At 50.6% G+C, this 12,500-nt stretch overlaps 5 protein-coding genes across 5 annotated transcripts in view; 3 read left to right on the top strand and 2 right to left on the bottom strand.

The window, feature by feature from the left end:
- LOC126577746 (BAI1-associated protein 3) overlaps nt 1–2,892 on the top strand; it is a 66,426-nt gene extending 63,534 nt beyond the window's left edge. The window contains exons 12-13 of the mRNA XM_050239618.1: nt 1–8; nt 90–2,892. The exon at nt 1–8 is cut by the window's left edge and continues 245 nt beyond it. Of these exons, the coding sequence (XP_050095575.1) occupies nt 1–8; nt 90–181 (100 nt within the window). The 3' untranslated portion in view covers nt 182–2,892. The remainder of the gene's footprint in view (nt 9–89) is intronic.
- Nucleotides 2,893–4,865: 1,973 nt separating this feature from the next.
- Nucleotides 4,866–7,385, bottom strand: LOC126574885 (cyclin-dependent kinase 6). Its single transcript, XM_050235296.1, has 5 exons — nt 7,010–7,385; nt 6,767–6,935; nt 6,511–6,652; nt 5,884–6,212; nt 4,866–5,767 (listed from the first exon to the last, which is right to left on the bottom strand). Exons 1-5 carry the CDS (start codon nt 7,056–7,058, stop codon nt 5,542–5,544), a joined length of 915 nt encoding a protein of 304 aa, XP_050091253.1. The 5' UTR covers nt 7,059–7,385; the 3' UTR covers nt 4,866–5,541.
- A 319-nt stretch (nt 7,386–7,704) lies between these two features.
- Nucleotides 7,705–9,045, top strand: LOC126576431 (dynein axonemal assembly factor 10). The gene is made up of 2 exons (XM_050237698.1): nt 7,705–8,693; nt 8,768–9,045. Exons 1-2 carry the CDS (start codon nt 7,792–7,794, stop codon nt 8,973–8,975), a joined length of 1,110 nt encoding a protein of 369 aa, XP_050093655.1. The 5' UTR covers nt 7,705–7,791; the 3' UTR covers nt 8,976–9,045.
- On the bottom strand, nt 9,007–11,598 carry LOC126576430 (tetratricopeptide repeat protein 27). The gene is made up of 3 exons (XM_050237697.1): nt 11,494–11,598; nt 10,586–11,438; nt 9,007–10,516 (listed from the first exon to the last, which is right to left on the bottom strand). The coding sequence occupies exons 1-3, from the start codon at nt 11,534–11,536 to the stop codon at nt 9,043–9,045; spliced, it is 2,370 nt and encodes a 789-aa protein (XP_050093654.1). The 5' UTR covers nt 11,537–11,598; the 3' UTR covers nt 9,007–9,042.
- A 205-nt stretch (nt 11,599–11,803) lies between these two features.
- Nucleotides 11,804–12,500, top strand: part of LOC126577250 (DDB1- and CUL4-associated factor 8-like) — a 2,666-nt gene continuing 1,969 nt past the window's right edge. The window contains exons 1-3 of the mRNA XM_050238720.1: nt 11,804–11,910; nt 11,997–12,155; nt 12,226–12,500. The exon at nt 12,226–12,500 is cut by the window's right edge and continues 133 nt beyond it. Coding sequence (XP_050094677.1) covers nt 12,013–12,155; nt 12,226–12,500 — 418 coding nt within the window. The 5' untranslated portion in view covers nt 11,804–11,910; nt 11,997–12,012. The remainder of the gene's footprint in view (nt 11,911–11,996; nt 12,156–12,225) is intronic.

The following is a 12,500-nucleotide window of genomic DNA, read 5'->3' as shown; positions in this document are numbered from 1 at the left end:
GGATAAAAGTAAGTATCGGCCACCAGTCGGCCAATAGATGTTACGGTTCTCTTCATTAACCCGCTGTTTTGTTGTTCTTCCCACTCCAGATCATCCGATACTGCAGATCCTGGAGGGACGAGTGAACGATAAGAATGCGATGGACTTTTTGCGCAAACAGAAAGCTCGTGTCGTGGGTTAGGCGGACACTTCCGTGGCCACGAGATCAACCTTTTCGGCTTCATATTGTAACGTTTTCAACGAATTACGACACAATCATCAACATCAATTACCACAGAACACACACCGTTTGCAGCTCACCTCTTCCGCTTCACCAAGAAAAGGAAAAAAAAAGTGCAGCACGAAAAATGCTGCCATCCTTTCTCACATGCCCGCCGTTGGACATCTTCACTAGCCAACTATTGCCTTCCTGCACGTGTGTAGCGCACTTCAAACGAAACGAGTACTCGGGTGGGTGGTGTACTCGCATACTTTAAGATGAAGATGATGTACATATGGAGCTCCAGCCCCAGCAACTGAAATGCATGGCCGCAGAAACAGTTGCCACACATCGGTGGCTAATGGATCGCGCGGTTCCATTCCACTTATTAGCACAATCATAGAATGATAATCCATCAGAAGCCGTACGGGCTGCACGGGTGCAGGTGTACGTCCTAGACGAACCTCATACTAATCGAATCATGCAAACACACCCTCTCCCTCTACTAAACCACCCTTTCTCTCCCTTCCTTCCACCCCCCCCCCCCCCCCCCCGTAGCACGCTCATTGATGATAACAAGCAACAAACTACTACTAGCAGACTATCGTAGCCTTTTTTCTAGCAAAAACTTTATACAATACAACGGTAGCTCTCGCGCGATCTTCTTCTTCGAGTCCCAAGACGAAGGTGGATGGATGGATGGATGGAAGGATCAATCATCAATCAATGATAAAAGGATCTCTCGCGTGAGAGCGTGTGTGTGAGAGGTAGTGTGTGCGCACGAGCGCCAAAGGATGAGTGAACGGGCCACCAGAACAAACAGTATTTTGTGAATATTCTATTGCGACTCTAGACTCCTAGCGAACTGTAGAACCGTCGGACGGTCGGATCGAATGTGCTGCGTGCATGTGTGTTCCATGGGAGGTGCATGGTTGAGTGTGTCTGTGTGCATGTGTTTGAGTGCCAGCGAACGTTAACTTTTAAGCTGTAAATTTTCACAAACTGCAGATATTTTCTTATGAATGAATAATGACCACTAGAAAGCCGCCGGACGCATAACCACGCCACCGCCCGACGGTGGAATGGTTTTTCAATATATGAAACCGGCGCACAACTCTCTTCTCTCTCCCTCTCTCTCTCTCTCTCTCTCTCTCTCTGTCCTCTGTCTATCCCTCTTCTCCTTCCTTAATCCTTCTGTAACACCACTAACCTTGCCCTATCACTAACCGGTCCGGGCTTCAAGAGGCCGCAGACCTTGACCACCATTTTCTACTTCTCTCTCCTCCTCCTCCTCCTCCTCCTCCCCCTCCTCACTGTACAAACGGTACACAATCTTAAGATGAACTTTACCGTAGAGAAAACCTAGTGTCGAGAGTCGAGACATCGAGCGAGTATCGTATCGGCTCCGTGTAGCTGTGTAGCTGTGACTGGTAATTAATGTGTGTGTTATGTGCGTAGCAAAAGGTAGAACCAGGAAAGGAAAAGCGTGGCGAACGGTGGTTTTCCATTTTCCTTTTCTAAGGTGCCAGGGCGTCTTAAGAGTATCGGAATTGTTTAGCAAGGAATTGAGTCCATCGTTTCCAGTGCAGAGATACGCACTTGTTACTTGTTACGTTTTGTTAATATGTTTGCCGAAGTGAACGATTGTAAAAGTGTTATTCGATTCGATTCAGTGTTCAATTCGCTTACCTCTCATTGAAATGGCGCGATCGTATTCTAGTGATTCATATTGTTATCTGATTCTTCTACTCAAAAAAAAAATCTGAACATAAAGCGGGCGCCTTGCATGTTACGCTGTCTACTTGCTTGCGAGCCAGTTGGCTAGATTTCAAACAATACGGGTAACCTATCGTTTAGCTTTCTCCGCTCGAGTTTCCTCGGTTTCGCTGTTTGCGTTCAAATGCGATCATTTTGCTAGAATGATAAAACTACAGAAAAAAAGCTCATCAACTGCTCTTACTTTAAAACGAAGGGATGTTCAACGCGGCAACATACGCCGAAAGAAAACTAATCACAATCCATACTCAACCACAGCAAACAGATAGTAAATGTCGAGCTTAGATGTGCTAAACCAATAATAGCGACAACACTACAACAAGTAAATCCCTTGGTGGCTTGTAATGGGCTACCACGATCTACGAGCCGCCGACTACGCTGCTCGCAGGATCAATGCACTGGAAACCGGCTTTACTCGTGAACTAAGCAGCACCCGCAGCAGCAGTAGGCATTTGGAGGGTGTCGCGGTGGCAGTGATTCGTTGAGATAACGCGTACGGTTGTACATTCACTATCTCACTATCACGGATCCCAGAGTATCACCTCCTAATTAAGCTTTAAAGTGCGAGTGCGAGGCGCCGGCCCCTCTACGCGTTAACTCACTCGCAGCAGCAGCGCAACACTTTCAAACCAAACGAAAAACCAAAGCGATAACTGATAAGTAGTGTATCATTTCTCGATGTACCTTAAGAAGCCGGATGAACCGATCGATCGGTTCTCGAACGATAGTGGAGGCGCCGGCCGGGCTTCTCTCCCTTCGCATCCTTTCGCTCCATAAAACGTGCCGCTGCGGCTTCGTTTTTAATCATGTTTTTATCCATGAACGGACTATGCTGATCGAACAAAGACAGGTTCTCTCGCCACGATAGAAGGATAATGAGGCTTTGGACGAACGAAGGTGTGATTTTGTAATGATAAACCCACACACCGGTGGTGGTGGTGGTGGTGGTGGTGGTGGTGGTGGTGGGGGCTCGGGGGACCTATTCACCTCGTGTAACATTAGCACAAAGTTTAGAGGGGAAAACAAACCCTCCTACCCTTTCTATAATGATAATGATAACGATAGAGCTGACACTTTAGGGATGCAAAACCTTATACAGTAGTAGTACCAAACCAACCAACCAACCAACCAACCTAGCCTGTAACCTTCTAGAACGCGTAGCGCCCGGTACCCTCTTATAGGCCGCCTTTTTCTAGAGCGAATTCGGAGAATTTACTGTCCAGACGAAGAGGAGGGAAAGAGGAGTTCTCCGAGAAAGTGTGGGGGGGGAGCAATTTTGTACAAAAAAACCGATGGGCAACAAAAATGGACATTTAAAATTTAAATCAATCACTCTCCACGCGCACGCACACTCGCTGGGTGGTAGCCAATTTGAAGATAGTATAGTCAAAGCACAACCTCAAACCCTCCGATCATTCGTATCGTAGCAGCTGGCCGATACCCTGGTGTAGCTCTTCTTTATCACTTTATCAAACACCGATGCACGAGTAGTTAACCAGACAGCGTGACAGCAGCAGCAGCAACACCCGTCTCACCACAGACTAGTTCTAGTAGCCAGAAAACAGGTTCATAAAACACAAAGAAATCATATAATACCCGAATATGTATCAAATTTGTAGCGAATTTGTCCAGTCACCTCCTCGTAGAAGTGAAATCAGTGTAACACCGCCGCACCACCATATTCGTTACTCGCGCCATATTTCGAGCCCATTTTACACAGAAAAACACATAACCGGATATCTCGCTCACTTCCTAGTGCGAACCAAGTACGCTAAATCTACTATTTCACCATCGTGGCGCGTGTTAGACGAGCACAAAAGCGGAAATCAGCCAGATGGTATTGATTCCTGTTTTTTTTTTTTTATCTAAAACTACCAGCAGAGCCAAGCAAGGAAGCAGCCAGCTAGGACTGTCGCAACTTTATACGTATTTTCCGTACGATCCGGACCCAGTAGATCCAGCGGGGCCCACGCTGGTCGCTGAAATCAATGTAGGCAGAAAGGCGGTGGGGTGGCAGAAACGATTGGTTTCCTTACTCTACTTTTTGCCCTATTGCTTTCAACTACCTACTGTGACGCATTTCATTGTTGAAGATCAAAGAATTTACTGAAACGTTGTACAACTACAGACAAAGCTACTAATATAAATATATATATATTTGTAATAACTGCTATACTGCATATGCTCTCCTGCTGACGATGCACTGCTGTGGTGCGTGCGTGCGTCTCTGTGTATTTATATATTTATATATATTATATATGTATGTGTGTGTGTGTGTGTTCATAGGATCGATTGTTCAGTTTACTGTGGTTCGGTCGATCGCGCAAAACAGATGACCTATAAGGGATATGGCGGTGGGTGGGTGGGCAGGATGATGAAGGGAACCATGTAGAAGCGAAAACCAATTGCGGAATCAACAAACAAACAAAAAATGAGGAAATCAACACATAAGACTTATAAACGTATTTTAACAAACGAAACAAAAACGACAAATCTGTCGGTTCGCGATGGAAGGACGAGCGTATAGCATCCTGTTGGTGTCCGTTTGCTGTGCCATGCCAGCATGCTCGACAATTAGCAGGAGGAGGTGGGGTGTGGGGACACGACGACGACGACGGGGTGTACGCAAACTAGCCTGTGGACTGTGAGATCAGTATTTTGGAACATTATCAAAGTATAAAATAAATCCAACAAAACGATATCTGTTCTAACTATCAACCCGCGCACTGGTGAGCGATCGCATTGTTTTTTTCTTTTTGTTTGTTTGGCTGATATCTTGCTGTTCAGTCAGCGATGACGAAAAGTGTGCGAAGTGGATTAAAGATCGATTGGTAAGTGTACTCCTTTATCTAGTAGGCACACAATTCAAAGGAAACGCAAAGGCGTCGGCTGTGGTTTGCAAAAATAAACGGTATTCTTTTTTATTTAGTTTTTTTCCACCTTCCTTGTAACTCTAGACTTATACTTAAAGTGATAATAAAGTTGAATCGTTAAGCGAACGTACTTACAAATACAGTGAAATCCAACGGTTTACCAACGCAACGCAGAACCCCAAAAACACACATACACGAGCTGCGGCATAGCACACCACCAACACTGAAACGATGTGTGCCTGCTGCTCCGTTTGTTCGGCTACTTAACGGCTTAAAATGAAATCATTCTTACAACGAAATCTACAAGTATTTCAAGTCTTATCAGCTAACAATATCGCGCCTCAACTTGACGGGGGGGGGGGGGTATATGGCAGTAGTAGGCAGGGACGACCGCAAGCGGTTTGGACACATTTTGTAACACTCAATTGGCAGTCAATATGCTAACTAATCTGATTTTTTTAACGTGTACGTGTTTGTGTTTGTGTTTGTGGTTGTGTATGCGTAAATTGGATTTTGGTTTTTCTTTTCTTGTACGTATTTAGTGTGAATAGTCTTTTGTTTAAGCTCCTAGGATATGTGGCGCCTTACCTTAGCCCTTAATAGAACGAATCCGTGAGCAAACTGCGTCCGGATCGTTTCGTATCCCTTCATTCAGCCTTGCCATTGCCGATGGATAAGTCGTCTGCCGTGAGCCTACGTCGGCATCGGTTCTTGCGTAAAGTAAATGTGATTCAGACACTGCCGGGCGGACGGACGATCGTGCCGGTTGAAGGTGAGCATCATTTTCAGGAGATCGTTGGCGTGTTCACACAGTAACGGACACAGATCGCGCGGTTCCCGTGGTTTCGTCGGTCGAAAGTTTTCCCGTACGATCGAAATGCCGCGCGGCCACTGGGTCTCACTGGGACGACCGGTCAGTCTGTGAAAATAGCAAGAGAGAGAGAGAGAGAGAGAGAGAGAGAGAGAGAGAAGAGTTTGCGTAAGCATCGCAGGCAAGGGGGGAGGTCGGTCCGTCGGTGAGACAGCGAGACTCACTCGAATATCTTCTCCAACTGATTGCCCTCGGCGGTACCGGGGAAGAGTGCCCTCCGTTGGAACATTTCTGCCACGATACAGCCGGCACTCCAGATGTCTACGCTGGAGTTGTACGCTTCGCCGAGGAGCACTTCCGGAGCGCGATACCAAAGCGTTACCACGACGGTCGTGAGCTTCATCTCGAAATCGTACGTCTTGGCCAGCCCGAAATCGGCCAGCTTGAGGCGACCATCGGCCGAAATGAGGAGATTCTGGGGCTTCAAGTCACGGTGCACAATGCGGTGCGAGTGCAGGAAGTCGATACCGGTCAGCATCTCCCGTGCCAGGCGCTAAAATGGGTGCGGGATAAAGACGGTTCGTGGTTTGGTCATTCGTTGAAATCGCTACGCGTTTAGTGAAAGGCTATCGGAAAGGGCTGCTCCGTTCCGAAGGCCATACGTCACTGTACTAAAACAGATGGGGTGTTTCATGGGGCCAGCACCTTTGCAGCACCATTTGGGATTGCCATGGGTTCTAAGCTTATCTTCAAACATAATACCAGAAGAACTAGCTGCTACAAGCTACGGAGTTGTTCAAACCTCTACCGAAGTACCGTTGCCGTAACCAGGACCCATCGCGGGCACGTACCTGGATCGTTGCGGGAGGCATTCCCTTCGGTGGTAGATGCTTGATGTACTCGTCCAGATCCTTATCGAGGTGTTCGAACACCAGGAAAAGCACCAGCTGCCCCTCCCGCTCCAACCGCTGTCCTTGGCACACATCCAGCAACCTGCGGCGAAAGGTAAACAACCACCGCCACCACCACCACGGCACCGCGTTAGGCTTGCTTGGCTTGCTTGGCCCGTTTGCCACCGGGCGGCGGCCGCCCCCAAAGGACACTTACTTGACCACATTGGGATGGCCAAAGGTGTCCAGCTGTTTTAACATGAAGATTTCACGTAACGTCGACATGGGCACCCCATCTTCGGTCAGGGCGACGCGCACCTTCTTCAGTGCTACGATGTTTCCCGAGTTTTTGAGGTCGCGCGCCCGGTACACGGTACCGTAGGCTCCTGGAGGGGACAAAGGGATAGTGCCGATTAGTGCCGATGTCCTTAGAAACCCGGCCAATGCCACCTGGACATACCCGTTCCGATCACTCCAAGCTCCTCGTAGTTTCCGCTCGAAAGGGCCATCGTTGGACGATCACCTGGCGCTGTCGCGTCCCGCCGCCCACTCCACCAGCACTGCACCAGCACTGCACCAGTTCAGCAGGATGCGCAGGATATCCTGCAGCCCATGGGCTTTGGCGACGGCGTCCTGGCCGGAGAGTCCTGCGCAAACGGGTTTGTTGTCGTCGGTGCGCCGATCTGCCGGAGGATGGTGATTCGGATCCGGATGCTGGCGGTCGTTTGACCGTTGGCCGCAGCTGCCAGCGCGATCGGTCGAAATCAAAAACTCCAATCAAGCGGTCAACACAGAACGGGAGAGAAAAAGCACAGCTCGCGGTCCGTGCTCGCGAGGGGCTGGGGTGATGAGTGTGGAGGGGTCGGAAGGGGGGTAGGGCGCTGAAGATCATGGTGAGTTTGGTGAGTTTGGTGAATTTGGTGAGTTTGGCGAATTTGGTGAGTTTGGTGAATTTGGTGAGTTTGGTGAATTTGGTGAGTTTGGTGAGTTTGGTGAGTTCGGAGGGGGGGGCGGAGGGGCGGGGCGGAGGGGCGGGGGAAGTCCGAAAAATTCGAGCTACTTCCCCTCCGACGTCGTGTTGGCGGGGAAGTAGCTCGAATTTTTCGGAGCTCCCCCGCTCCTCCGCCACGCAGGGTCGTATTGTTTACGGGTCCTAGCAACCGGCGAGTCCGGCGGGCGGTTTTCCGGCGTTTCCGGCGTTTTGTGGAGCTAGTGTGATAGGGTTCTTATCGCGCGGCCACAATGGATTCGGTGCAGATGATATCGCACATCGAGCAATCGCTCAACTACTCGGTCTACGACGTGAAGTGGATTCCGTGTACGGCCAGGTTCGTGGCGATCGGATCGAAACCGAAAGGCACCGGAACGCTGCAGATCTTCGAGCTGAACCGAGGCACCCTGGAGCTGGCGAAGGAATCGGAACACGGCAAATCGCTCAAGTGCTGCTCGTTCGGTGCTTCGCGGCTCCGTGAGGCGCATCTGGCCGTGGGCGATTTCAGCGGCAAACTGTCCCTCTTCGATCTGGAACGGTTGGACGCGCCGCTGTACGAAGTGGAGGCTCACGAGGGCATCATCAACTCGCTGGATGCGATCGGAGGTTCGACGATCAACTGTGGAGCCCCAGAAATCGTAACGGGTGGGCGCGATGGATCGGTGAAGGTATGGGATCCCCGGCAACGCGGTTCACCGGTCGCCCACATCAGTCCGGCCAGCGCGGATGCAAGTGAGCGACGGGACTGCTGGGCCGTCGGTTTCGGTGATTCTCACAACGCCGTCGAGCGGAGCGTTTGCAGCGGATACGATAACGGTGATCTGAAGCTGGTCGATCTGCGGAACTTGCGGCTACGGTGGGAAGCGAACGTAAAGAATGGGATCTGTTCGCTGGAGTTTGATCGTAAGGACATTCCCATGAACAAGCTGGCCGTTACGACGCTGGAAGGCGGACTGCATGTCTACGATATGCGTACCCAGCACTCGCAGAAAGGATTCTCGTCGGTGCGCGAAAAAACCGTTGGCCAAGCGCTCGGCACCAACGGAGTCATTAGTGGCGCCAAATCGACGGTCTGGACGGTGAAGCATCTACCTCAAAACCGAGACATTTTCGTAACTGGCGGCGGGTCCGGCAATGTGCGAATATGGCTTTAGTGAGTATCCTGCGGATGAGAGGAATGTCTCCGCAAGCCTTCTTTAACCGACCGTGGATCTGTTTCACTTTCAGTCACTATCCGGAAAAGCGCAGCAAAGACCACACCGATGGGGAGAAGCTGGGTGTCGCCGGTACACTGGAGATGCTGCATGCCACGACCATTTCTACGCAGCCCGTTCACACCTTCGACTGGAGTCCGGATCGCCAAGGATTGGCTGTTTGCGGTTCGTTCGATCAAACAGTCCGCGTACTGATCACAACCAATCTTAATCTACATTAACACGCCTTCCTCGCATAGATTCAGTCTGATGTAAATAAACGCAATAACGGATCTTCCGTTCACCGATTTATTTGACCTCCATAGCGCTTTTCAATTCAACCGTAAGCTTGTTCACAAGCTCCTCCAGTTGAGCCAACGGTTCAGTACAGGCAGGCCAGTCTTCCGACTTGGCCGACCGAAGGCAACCTTGGCCCGTAAGCCTAGCCGACGAGAGCTGCGAACGTAGCGAGACGAAAAGGGTCGCTTCGTCCTTCCCTTCCACAAAGGCCCGTAAGCTGTACTCGCATAGATCCACGCAAAGTGTGACGACGGTGAGGCAGCTTTCGGCCACCTTTGACCATTGGCTGTTTGACTGGGTGTAGCCCCGGTACGCGTTCTGTAGCTTCTGGCAACGCTTCAGCAGATCCGTATCCTCCAACTCGGCAGCCAGCGCATACAGATACCCGTTGTTGGTGCGCTGTGCACAGGCATGCCCGAGCAGCTTGATCGCTTTCTTCCGTAGCCGACTGCACGGTTGACCATCGGCTTCGCTCTCGCCGGTAACAATGGCGCGAACTATCAGATCCAGCACCTGCTGATCGTAGTACTTGTCCTTCAGCTCCATCAACCGCTCGTACGCATTCAGTGCATCCTCGTAGTTGCGCGTATCGACGCTCACCAGCAGATAGTTCTCCCAAACCATCCAATTGTTGTAGTTACACTTGAGGGCCTCCTGGAGGATTTTGTGTGCTCTGTTCTTTTCCCCCAGTTTAATGTACGCCTTGGCCAGATTATTCCACGACTCAAACCCGTGGCTCTCGAGGGAGGTATAGAGACGGTAGGCATGGGCTGCCTCTTCCCAGTTCTCCAACTGCAGTGCCGCGTACCCCAGGCGCAGCAGAGTCGGCTCTTGCAAGCTGTTGATCTCAATCGATCGTCGCAAGTGACCGATCGCGGTTGCATAATCCTTGCGGGCAAAATAGTAGTTTCCCCAGTGACGCTGTGCCCGGGCACTCGTCTCACCGGACAGTTCCCAAGCGGCCCGGTAACACTCGGTGTCATCCGTCGCATCACCAAGCATACAGTAGAGCCGTACGGAAGGACCGTGCTGTTCCATTAGCTGCTTGATGATGGTGGCCGCTTTGTGGCGCAGTTCCAAAACCGTGTAACAGTCGATAACGTTTTCCCAGCTTTCAACGCTCAGGTACACATCGAGAGCACCTTTAATCATGCCCAACGACACCATCACGTCGGCCAGCTTTACCTTCATCTCCCAGCAGGGTATCAGCCAGGAGCTGAACGCCATCGAGAGACGATCGAGCGTACTGATCGCGAGCGTTTTATCACTTCCACTGCCATCGATCAGCTGGACGAGCTCCTCGAGTTGTCGCAACGATCGATCGACCGTACGTTTATGGGTGCATTCGTTCGCTGCATTAAGATACAGGACGGCCACACGCGTTGCCCACGGACCGTGGTGCTGGTATACGAGTGCCGTGACATACGCATTCAGTTCTTCCATCGTCAGTTGCTCTTTCGGTTGTGATACGTACAGAAACTTCCTGAAAGTAAGATCAAACGAAAGATGAGAATACAAAGTGCCTCCAAGCGACCCCGGGAAGCTTACTTACAGTTTAGCCAGGATGATATTTTGTATCAGGGCAGGTAGCTGGACATCGTCGTTCTGGGATTCGTTCAAGAATTTTATCTTATCCAGTCTCACCTCATCATCGAGCTTAAGAATCGTAGGGAGCACCACGTGGCCATGTGTGATCGATGCTGCGGGCAGCCCTAGTTCATCGTGGCCATTCGCCCTTAATGCTAGCTGAGGAAGGGGATTCTGCTGGAACTTGGTGCGCACACCAAGCAATCCTTCGACGGAAATGTTCACATTGGACCACGTTTCAACCTTGGTCGCCCAGTACTCCGATTTCGTGATTCGTTTGAACTGCACGTACCCGAGCAGAATCTCCAAAGCGAGCTCGATCTTCTTCTCCACATCGAGAGATCCTTGCTCTAGATAGGTTTCGAGGGCACCTGCGTTCTCATTGAATAGCTCGTACAGTCCGTGTGTAAGATCGTCGATGCAACGCTGGTGGATGAGCAGATATCGTTGATACCATACACGGGAATCCAGCGTCGGCTCATCCCCAGTGTTTCTCTTATCGATGGTAAGGGTATGAAAGATCCTTCTGCAAACCAGCAGACAATCCGGTCGCTCCACATTAACGTTCAACTCCTCACCGTCCACCTTAAGCTGTTGCAGCAACTCGACGTCCGCGGGGGCATTATCGGCACGTCGAGGTCCGAGAAAATTGTTTTCCACAAAAGCCAACAGTGCAGCGATGGCGAGATGGAGCAGTTCCTTCTCAGTGGCCTCAGTTTGGTTGGCACCCTTCTCAAGAACGTCCTGGAATGTCGACGATCCTATCACAGCATCCCACTCGGCCTGCAAAAGGTGCCCGTGGAAACGGCTTGCGCGATCTACGAGAGAAACGGTGTTATTCTGGGCAGGAACAGGGTCCGCGATAGCGCTTACCTTCATCGGATGGTGGTTCTAATCCGAACAAAGGAGTTTGCATCCTGTTTTATCCACAAAACTAGAGGATCGAACGAAAAACCCCTGAGAACACGCGGCGTGACACGACCGTGTTTTGAAAAACGCCGACCTCCTCAGTGTTGCCAGTCGTGGTTCCGGTTAATTTGGTTCTTTTCAATAAAATGTGGAAATAATTTGTGGATTATTAGCGACTAATCTAAACGCGACAAAGATAGGAACTACTTAAAAACTGATAAAATGGTCCACAAAAAATCTGCAACTTTTCATCAACCTCATTGGTATGCGTGCCCGTGCGTCACATCACGTCTGGCTTAATACGTCGTTCGTGGCTCTGAACAACAACAGTTTTCTCGTAATTTTTTGGAGTTTTTCAAAGGTTCCTGCTCGTCCAACAAGGTTCGGTCCCCCAGATTAAGGACCTCCGGAAGGGAAACGGTGTAATAATTTGGAACATTTTTGCACGATTGGTTCCCTCTTTCCAGCCTCCCGAGGAGCGAGATGGAAGAGTCTGCCGATCCGTCAAGCGGAGCCGGTAAGGACGAGCTGGACGATTCCTCGCCCCCCAAAAGGTCCCGTTCCGAGGAGGCTGAGCCCGAGACTCCGTCGACATCGTCCGGTAGCGCCAGGTCCCCGAAGGAAAGGTAGCTTTCTTTCGTGGTCCACCGTAGACTTTGTTGGTTAATTGCGATTTATCTTTCCACCGACACCAAGCGAACCGTCCGCCGTGCCTAAAGCGAAAGAAGAAGAACCACGCAACGAAGGGGAACCAAGTGCTGATAACCCTGCGGTGCCAGTGGCAGAAGCTGCAGATCCTGCCGCTGTCAGATCGGTTGCCCGCTCCAGGTCTCCGTATTGGAGTCGTCAGGAAACGTTACAGTTTTTGATCCGCGATGTCCTGGACCAACACATGGAGAACGAGGAGTCGGAGGAGTTGGAGGAATCCGATGATGATTCGGTGCAGCATAATGCGGGGCCTCTTTCCCCGA

Source organism: Anopheles aquasalis, chromosome 3, assembly GCF_943734665.1.
Source record: "Anopheles aquasalis chromosome 3, idAnoAquaMG_Q_19, whole genome shotgun sequence".
NCBI lineage: Eukaryota > Metazoa > Arthropoda > Insecta > Diptera > Culicidae > Anopheles > Anopheles aquasalis.
This window is presented reverse-complemented; position numbering and strand designations above follow the sequence as displayed.

Coding starts and splice junctions, on each gene's coding strand:
- LOC126574885 (XM_050235296.1), bottom strand. CDS start 7,058: ATGGCCCTTTCGAGCGGAAACTACGAGGAGCTTGGAGTGATCGGAACG. Junction 6,213..6,510: donor TGCCTCCCGCAACGATCCAG/GTACGTGCCCGC, acceptor CACCCATTTTAG/CGCCTGGCACGGGAGATGCT. Junction 5,768..5,883: donor CAGTTGGAGAAGATATTCGA/GTGAGTCTCGCT, acceptor CTATTTTCACAG/ACTGACCGGTCGTCCCAGTG.
- LOC126576431 (XM_050237698.1), top strand. CDS start 7,792: ATGGATTCGGTGCAGATGATATCGCACATCGAGCAATCGCTCAACTAC. Junction 8,694..8,767: donor AATGTGCGAATATGGCTTTA/GTGAGTATCCTG, acceptor TTTCACTTTCAG/TCACTATCCGGAAAAGCGCA.
- LOC126576430 (XM_050237697.1), bottom strand. CDS start 11,536: ATGCAAACTCCTTTGTTCGGATTAGAACCACCATCCGATGAAG. Junction 11,439..11,493: donor AGAACCACCATCCGATGAAG/GTAAGCGCTATC, acceptor TTTCTCTCGTAG/ATCGCGCAAGCCGTTTCCAC. Junction 10,517..10,585: donor AATATCATCCTGGCTAAACT/GTAAGTAAGCTT, acceptor TCTTACTTTCAG/GAAGTTTCTGTACGTATCAC.